Consider the following 9,842-nt stretch of genomic DNA (forward strand, 5'->3'; position numbering starts at 1 on the left):
CACTTTATTTGATTTCATTACCCTAGTTCATTTGTTGCTGTCCGCTGGTGTTGGAATCGAAGAAAGAAGGCATTCCTTGTCGCCACAGTAATGGAACTTAAGTCAGATGAATTTTCCACTCGGAATACACAAAAACACTGTAAACAAACCCATATCACTTTCTGTGCCGGTCACCTGACCAACTGACAACTGTGTATAAAACCCACATCCACATGGCACTCAGATGGAAAACATCACAAGGGATGTATACCACCACTGGAGACTGTCTTGTCATTGATATAGAGGACAACTTGACATTTGCAGAAGAGAATACTGTACCAGACAGCATTATCCATGTTTCAAGAATGCCCAAGTTCTCCACTTGTGGGACTATAAGTTTCGATCCGTCTCCTATGGATACAGCCACTGACCAGGACCAGGACTTGAGCTCATCAGCCAGACACAGAAGACCCAGGTCCCATTCCTACTACAGCCCAGAGGACGCCAAAAAGTATGGCGTGGAGACGGCGACAGATGAGAACTTTGTCAGGCCACGCTCCAGGTCTTTCTATAGTTACGAGACGTCTGAGCTCTACAGAGAGGGGGACTTTACCAGGTCCAACGCCATGAGGCCGAGATCCAACTCCCTGGAGAAGAGTGGGGAGGGGAAGAAGGAGAAGAGTAGTGCGGATGGGAATCAGGGGATCATGGCTCGGCTCAACTCCAAGAGATCCAAGTCCAACACCAACAAACATTTGCCATGCAGAGATCTCAATGGTATGCAAATTACAGTATGTTTAAAAGTGACCGATTTATGTTTAATTGACAAATTATGTTTTTTTTAAATATTTTGCCATATTCCTACTGTTATTTGTATTTGCATTTATTTGGGATCCCATTAGCTGTTGCCAAGGCAGCAGCTACTCTTCCTGGGGTCCAAACACATTAAGAAACGTACATTACATATACAACAAAAGATAACACAGTACATCATATAACAATATTACACCACTACATATCTACGATACAAAATGTATAATACCACCATACAACAATATTACAATGAACGTGTGTGTAGAGTGCGTGTGCTAGCGCTTGTGTGCGTAAGCGTGTTTCTATGAATAAGAGGGGGAGAAATGCAGAACATGCACAAACACAGAATGTTACTGTGGATGAACACAGATCTATAATAATTCATTTATGAAATAATCAATTTATTAATTATGATGTTAGTAGCTAGTTTTCTTCCTTCCTCTCTCCAACAGGCAGAAGAGGCAGTCTGAAGGGTGTCCCCATGATGACCATCTCCGAATCAGACAACTGGGAGATCAGCTCCTGCTCTGGCATGAAGTATGGCCAGTTTGTGGACTGGGAGAAGATCGACCCTGAGGCTTCAGAGTGCTACCAGAGGATCCTGAAGTCGGACCACCAGGAGCTGAAGACCATGGGTCGATCAGGGTTCTGGACCATGCCCCATACACTGAGGGCCAAGGCCTACTATCATATAATTCATGGTATCAACTGCAGGTCCTTCAAACCAGATCGAGATTGTTACCAGGAAGTGGCCAATAAGCTCTTTGGGGAGCAGAAGATGATCACACACCCCTTCCCTGAGTACATGGATGATGGTGTGATCCCCAGGTACTGGCTATGAAGCTATCAGAGAAAAACGGTTCAGATTATCAAATCATGATCAAATCATTTTGGTCATTAAACTTTGATAGGAGAATCTGAAGTTTATCATGCTTTTTCCCCATATTGCATGTACATTATGTTCTGCTCATAAAATGATAACATAGCAAGTGTCTTCATTCTTCTTCCCACCCCCAGGTACTGCCTCAACAAAGCTGGTCTCAATTCTGTTAAAAAGATCCTCCTCTGCATCAGAAAGCACCTCCCGGACATCAACTTCTGCCCCATCCTCCCAGCCTTGGTAGCTCTCCTCCTACATTTCAGCGAAGACGAAGCAGAGTGCTTCCACAGCATCTGCCGCCTCATCGCCTACAATGACCCCAACAAGCGCTACATCGACCAGACATTCCTCACCTACAGGGCCTCCTGCATGACCTTCGGCGACCTGGCCAACAAGTACTGCCGCGGCATCCGCAAGCTCATCGCCAGCTCCCACCAGAACCTCTTTGAGTTCTACTCCGATTGGATCATGTGGATCTTCGCCGATCTCCCCTTCACATACGCTATCAGGGTTCTGGATGTCTATCTTCTGGAGGGTTACAAGGTTCTCTACAGGGTGGCTCTGGCTCTTCTCAGCTTGTACAAGGTCTCAGTTTCGTCTCGTGTCGCCGACGTGGAGGACTTCAGGCGAGACATGAAGAGCTTTGTGGAGAACGTGCCGCGTCACTGTACGGTGGAGAAGCTGCTGGAGAGGGCCTTTAGCATCCAGCTAGCCACACGGAGGGAGCTCAACCTACTGTTCAAAGCTAACAAGGACTCACTCATGCAGAAGGGCATCAGTATCCACCAGAAGAGGTGAGGATGTTGGTCAAGGGAGTTCTTCCAGAACATTTTCCTACTCTTGATGAACATCTAATTGGGCCACTCTCTGTTAACGAACAAAAGATAGCAAGCCATCACCAAGTCAGCCCTACTCCTCATAGGATGATTATGCCAGATTACTTCCAAGCCAGTTTGGTATAGAGATGCTACAGTCGTTCTACCAAAATATTCCTAGATACTGTATGCGTTTTGATCTATAAACAGTTTACAGCTCTTTACTTTCTGAGTTCCTTTATATTCATCTGTAATCTGAAGATACGGTTCAAAACAAATATTTACGTTCTCAAACTGTTTCTGTTCCTCCATAAAGGCAGTCGTGCCAGGTAGTGGATTTTGACAGCTTCAGCTCCAGCGTTGTCACGGGGACAGAGATGAGGATTGTCTGGGCCTGGATCCCTGAACGCTTTGCCCTCTTCAATCCCATAAGACTGTTCAGCACCAACGAACATGGTCGAAGCCTGGCCTCGTAAGTGACTTTAATTCACTATTTTACCTTAGTAGTGGATCAATGGCTTTGAATACATATACATTCAGATGCCCAGAACTGTCTACAGTAAATTCAACAGCCCAGAGCTGTATAAACTCGCCTTAGAGTTCAGTTACATAATAGTGAAAGGCTGTGTTGTTAGAATCAACAACATGTTTGCCTTAAGGTGCATGACCAAGTGCCCTCCAGTTCGTTGGCGGGAACAGTTCATGTGGCATCAGTTTTTTATGTCTCTAGAAGTGTTCTGTTGGTCTGTCAGGAGAAAATGTGGTAGATAATATACATCAGCACTTGCAAATCCTTTTCGAAAAGCTCTGAATTCCTACATCACAATTACTAGCTGTTGTCTCGTCCTAGAGCTAGTCAAAACGTCGAGACGCCAATAGTTATTTTTCTCCACTATGAGGAATCTCTATGCACGTTGACTCTGATGTCCTTCAAAGAGTTTGATTGGGATTCTCTGACTTTCCTTTGTCACTGCGCTGAGACGTACCTGCCTCAGCAGACATGCTTTTGAATTGGTTCTAGCCATACACAGGGTGGTCTTGACAGGATGTGATGACCCCAATTAAAAGTCTGACCCTGACCAGGACGTGACCCCTCCAGTAAACTTTGAACTTACACCCTCATAAATACATTCCAGGGGGCTGGGATGTTGAACAACAGTTGTCTAAAAACATTACAAATATAGATCAAGTTTCAGTGCCATTGTTCACTGTGAGTGCTTAAAGTAGTAAGACAATGTAAAATGTAAAAAAATAAAATATTTTTTCTCAATTGTAAGATTTTATTCCCGTGTTGAGGGGCATGAGCCAGCGGTATTGATTCTGAAAACTGTGGATGAAGAGGTGAGTTTACAGTAGCAGACTAGCTTTTTAAAAATTAAATATTTGACACTCAACTAGATTCTATGCAGACTTCTTACCCCTGTGTCACTCCACAGGTCTGTGGTGCCTTCCTGTCGACAGATTTGATTCAGCGAAAAGAGTATGATTCAGAAGAGCCTGCGTATTTTGGGACTGGGGAGAGCTTTGTCTTCACGGTGAGAGTAATGATGATCTACAGATCTGAAATAGCTGATTTTGCAAATGTTTTCTCCTTTGATCCTGATCAACTGTATTAGAGTAAAAAATATGGTTTTAAATTTTTACTGATCATGCCTTAGAATAACATAGGCTCCATTCCTTTCCAATGCCAATCAGTCAATTCAGGAACTTAATTGTTAATTGTTCTTAATTGTTCGTTGTTCTTTCAGCTTCGTCCAGGCATGGAGCGCTACCAACGGGCTGTGGTTCACATTACTGCCAAGAGACAACCTTCTCCAGACCTTCAAGCTGCTAGTGTCTGTGTATACACTTCCTCTGGTAAAGAGGACTCCTTCTCTACCCCACACTCTCCCACCTCTACTACCAACCACACCACCCTGACCTGTCCAGCCGGGACCCTCCAGGACCCCAGCTACCTGACCATCCCCTTCACCACCTCCTCCCCCGGACCTCTCTCCCCCTCACCCAAGAGGGCCAAGGAACAAGGGGCCTCCATGTTCATCGCCGGAGACCACGAGAGGCTAGTCATTGGTAAGCTGCTCATACAGTGGGGAAAAAAAGTATTTAGTCAGCCACCAATTGTGCAAGTTCTCCCACTTAAAAAGATGAGAGAGGCCTGTAATTTTCATCATAGCTACACGTCAACTATGACAGACAAATTGAGAATTTTCTTCTCCAGAAAATCACATTGTAGGATTTTTAATGAATTTATTTGCAAATTATGGTGGAAAATAAGTATTTGGTCACCCACAAACAAGCAAGATTTCTGGCTCTCACAGACCTGTAACTTCTTCTTTAAGAGGCTCCTCTGTCCTCCACTCGTTACCTGTATTAATGGCACCTGTTTGAACTTGTTATCAATATAAAAGACACCTGTCCACAACCTCAAACAGTCACACTCCAAACTCCACTATGGCCAAGACCAAAGAGCTGTCAAAGGACACCAGAAACAAAAGTGTAGACCTGCACCAGGCTGGGAAGACTGAATCTGCAATAGGTAAGCAGCTTGGTTTGAAGAAATCAACTGTGGGAGCAATTATTAGGAAATGGAAGACATACAAGACCACTGATAATCTCCCTCGATCTGGGGCTCCACGCAAGATCTCACCCCGTGGGGTCAAAATGATCACAAGAACGGTGAGCAAAAATCCCAGAACCACACGGGGGGACGTAGTGAATGACCTGCAGAGAGCTGGGACCAAAGTAACAAAGCCTACCATCAGTAACACACTACGCCGCCAGGGACTCAAATCCTGCAGTGCCAGACGTGTCCCCCTGCTTAAGCCAGTACATGTCCAGGCCCGTCTGAAGTTTGCTAGAGTGCATTTGGATGATCCAGAAGAGGATTGGGAGAATGTCATATGGTCAGATGAAACCAAAATATAACTTTTTGGTAAAAACTCAACTTGTCGTGTTTGGAGGACAAAGAATGCTGAGTTGCATCCAAAGAACACCATGCCTACTGTGAAGCATGGGGGTGGAAACATCATGCTTTGGGGCTGTTTTTCTGCAAAGGGACTGATCCGTGTAAAGGAAAGAATGAATGGGGCCATGTATCGTGAGATTTTGAGTGAAAACCTCCTTCCATCAGCAAGGGCATTGAAGATGAAACGTGGCTGGGTCTTTCAGCATGACAATGATCCCAAACACACCGCCCGGGCAACGAAGGAGTGGCTTCGTAAGAAGCATTTCAAGGTCCTGGAGTGGCCTAGCCAGTCTCCAGATCTCAACCCCATAGAAAATCTTTGGAGGGAGTTGAAAGTCCGTGTTGCCCAGCGACAGCCCCAAAACATCACTGCTCTAGAGGAGATCTGCATGGAGGAATGGGCCAAAATACCAGCAACAGTGTGTGAAAACCTTGTGAAGACTTACAGAAAACGTTTGACCTGTGTCATTGCCAACAAAGGGTATATAACAAAGTATTGAGAAACTTTTGTTATTGACCAAATACTTATTTTCCACCATAATTTGCAAATAAACTCATTAAAAATCCTACAATGTGATTTTCTGGATTTTTTTTCTCATTTTGTCTGTCATAGTTGACGTGTACCTATGATGAAAATTACAGGCCTCTCTCATCTTTTTAAGTGGGAGAACTTGCACAATTGGTGGCTGACTAAATACTTTTTTCCCCCACTGTATGTAGGCTAAAGTGTTTGCTGTTCAGAGTCATTGGCAATGTGTCACAAAGAGTGATCAATAACGTTCTGAAACCTGGATAGGCCTGATGGCCAAAGGAGCATTCTTGACACGTACAATAGTTTTTGCAGCGACTTTGACGATGGGGGTAGGGAAAACAGCTTAGGGTTTCTCACATGGCATATTCTTTGTATTCACCCTTTGTATTCTTTGTATTGATGTCAACATTACTGGGAAGTGCTGCAACTAGAAGTGGGCTGCTGTTATTACTGTAAATTCAATGCTGACGTCTTTTACAGTGTGTGTGATGTGTTTGTCTCGCCAGGTGGCGATGGGGGTCACGCTCTCTGCCTCCAGGCTGATCTGGAGGGGGGCTACACGGAGCGATGTGACACCTTCGAGAGCGCCCCTCTCTGCAAGGGACACTTCAAGATCCGGACGCTGGAAGTGTGGGGAATTCAAAACTCCATCTCTTTCTCACACTACTTCTCTTACTGTAATTAAAAGAGGAGGCTGACATATGTTTCCCCCTCTTATATGAACTGGTTTCTCCTAATTCCGTTGTCCATTTGATTAGACTGTATGTTTCTTAACGTTTATAATGAAATATTTTCTATTCACACAATTCATCTTAGTTATGTGTGTGTTTGATGACAATGACCCATAGGCTAAACCAAATAGGGTTTTTACAGTGCATTCGGAAAGTATTCAGACCCCTTGACTTTTTCCACATTTTGTTACGTTACAGCCTTATTCTAAAATTGATAGGTTAATAATGACAAAGCAAAAACAGGTTTTTAGACATTTTTGCAAATTTATTCAAAATAAAATACGGAAATATCACATTTACATAAGTATTCAGACCCTTTACTCAGTACTTTGTTGAAGCACCTTTGGCAGCGAATACAGCCTCGAGTCTTCTTGGGTATGATGCTACAAGCTTGGCACACCTGTATTTAGGGAGTTTCTCCCATTCTTCTCTGCAGATCCTCTCAAGCTTTGTCCGGTTGGATGGGGAGCGTCGATGCACAGCTCTTTTCAGGTCTCTCCAGAGATGTTAGATCGGATTCAAGTCCGGGCTCTGGCTGGGCCACTCAAGGACATTCAGAGACTTGTCCCGAAGCCACTCCTGCGTTTTCTTGGCTGTGTGCTTAGGGTTGTTGTCCTGTTGGAAGGTGAACCTTTGCCCCAGTCTGAGGTCCTGAGTACTCTGGAGCAGGTTTCCATCAAGGATCTTGCTGACTAGTCTCCCAGTCCCTGCCGCTGAAAAAAATCCCCACAGCATGATACTGCCACCACCATACTTCACCGTAGGGATGGTGCAAGGTTTCCTCCAGACGTGACGCTTGGCATTCAGGCCAAATAGTTCAATCTTGCATAAGACCAGAGAATCTTGTTTCTCATGGTCTGAGAGTCCTTTAGGTGCCTTTTGGCAAACTCCAAGCGGGCTGTCATGTGTCTTTTACTGAGGAGTGGCTTCTGTCTGGCCACTCTACCATAAAGGCCTGATTGGTGGAGTGTTGCAGAGATGGTTGTCCTTCTGGAAGGTTATCCCATCTCCACAGAGGAACTCTGGAGCTCTGTCAGAGGGACCATCAGGTTCTTGGTCACCTCCCTGACCAAGGTCCTTCTCCCCTGATTGCTCAGTTTGGCTGGGCGGCCAGCTCTAGGAAGAGTGTTGGTGGTTCCAAATTTCTTCCATTTAAGAATGATGGAGGCCACTGTGTTCTTGGGGACCTCCGATGCTGCAGACATTTTTTGGTACCCTTCTCCAGATCTGTGCCTCGACACAATCCTGTCTCGGAGCTCTACGGACAATTCCTTCGACCTCATGGCTTGGTTTTTGCTCTGACATGCACTGTCAACTGTGGGACCTTATATAGACAGGTGTGTGCCTTTCCAAATCATGTCCAATCAATTGGATTTACCACAGGTAAGTTGTAGAAACATCTTAAGGATGATCAATAGAAACAGGATGCACCTGAGCTCAATGTTCGAGTCTCATAGCAAAGGGTCTGAATACTAATGTAAATAAGGTATTTCTGTTTTTTATTTTTAATAAATTTGCAAACATTTCTACAAACCTGTTTTTGCTTTGTCATTATGGGGTATTGTGTTTAGATTGATGAGGATTTGTTTTTATTTAATCCATTTTAGAATTAGGCTGTAACGTAACAAAATGTGGAAAAAGTCAAGGGGTCTGAATACATTTACATTTCCATTTTAGTCATTTAGCAGACGCTCTTATCCAGAGCGACTTACATGAGCAATTTGGGTTAAGTGCCTTGCTCAAGGGCACATCGACAGATTTTTCACCGAGTCAGCTCGGGGATTAGAACCAGCGACCTTTCGGTTACTGGCACAACGCTCTTAATCACTAAGCTACCTGCCGCCCCCAATACTTTCCAAATGCACTGTATAGTATTTATATTTTAAAAATATATATTTCTGTCACAGTTCTTTCTTTCAAGTATGTTTTGTAATTTATTAGCATTAGGTATTTGAATTGTATACTATATTTGTTTGATTATTATTCATACACTTCTCGATGAGCATGTATATTTGAGCATGTATTAATGGGGTTGCAAAGGAAGGATATACAGGGCCTTCAGAAAGTATTCACACCCCTTGAATGTTGTTGTGTTACAAAGTGGGATTAAAATTGATTTAATTGCAAATTTTTGTAAACAATCTACACAAAATACTCTGTAATGTCAAAGTGGAAGAATAAAAAAAACAGTTTTATTATTATTATTATTGGAAAATAATATAGTAATATATGTTGATTAGATAAGTATTCAACCCCTGAGTCAATACATGTTACAATCACCTTTGGCAGCTACTACAGCTGTGAGTCTTTCTGGGTAAGTCTCTAAGAGCATTGCACACCTGGATTGTACAATATTTGCCCATTATTCTTTTAAAAAATTGTCAAGCTCTGTCAAGTTGGTTGTTGATCATTGCTAGACAGCCATTTTCAAGTCTTGCCATGGATTTCAAGACGATTTAAGTCAAAACTGTAACTAGGCCTCTCAGGAACCTTCAATGTCTTCTTGGTAAGCAACTCCAGTGTATATTTGGCCTTGTGTTTTAGGTTATTGTCCTGCTGAAAAGTGAATTTGTCTCCCAGTGTCTGTTGGAAAGCAGACTGAACCGGGTTTTCTCTAGGATTTTCCCTGTTCTTAGCTATATTCTGTTTCTTTTTATTCAAAAAAAACCTCCCTAGTTCATGCCGATGACAAGCATACCTATAACATGATGCAGCACCACCATGCTTGAAAATATGAAGAGTGGTACTCAGTGATGTTTTGTGTTGGATTTGCAAAGTGTTGCCACATTTTTGCAGTATTACTTTAGTGCCTTGTTGCAAACAGGATGCATGTTTTGGAATATTTTTTACAATTCTGTACAAGCTTCCTTCTTTTTACTCTGTCATTTATGTTAGTATTGTGGATTTATATGTTTGTGTTGTTGATCCATCCTCAGTTATCTCCTATCACAGCCATTAAACTCTGTAACTGTTTTAAAATCACCATTGACTGGGTGTATTGATACACCATCCAAGGTGTTAAATTAATAACTGCACCATGCTCAACGGATATTCAATGTCTTTTTTTTTTTTTTTACCCAACTACCAATAGGTGACCTACTTTGCGAAAGATTGGAAAACCTCCCTG

The 9,842-nt window shown here is 43.1% G+C and overlaps 1 protein-coding gene across 1 annotated transcript; it reads left to right on the forward strand.

Moving 5' to 3' along the window:
• Positions 1 to 242: 242 nt before the first annotated feature.
• LOC311130332 (TBC1 domain family member 24-like) lies at positions 243 to 6,669 on the forward strand (the record flags this gene model as incomplete). Its single annotated transcript, XM_084163061.1, has 8 exons — positions 243 to 756; positions 1,245 to 1,620; positions 1,810 to 2,466; positions 2,804 to 2,959; positions 3,765 to 3,828; positions 3,924 to 4,022; positions 4,236 to 4,557; positions 6,491 to 6,669. 8 exons carry the CDS (start codon positions 243 to 245, stop codon positions 6,667 to 6,669), a joined length of 2,367 nt encoding a protein of 788 aa, XP_084019187.1.
• Positions 6,670 to 9,842: the final 3,173 nt, after the last annotated feature.

This window comes from Coregonus lavaretus (assembly GCF_964263955.1).
Source record: "Coregonus lavaretus genome assembly, chromosome: 6".
Taxonomy (NCBI): domain Eukaryota; kingdom Metazoa; phylum Chordata; class Actinopteri; order Salmoniformes; family Salmonidae; genus Coregonus; species Coregonus lavaretus.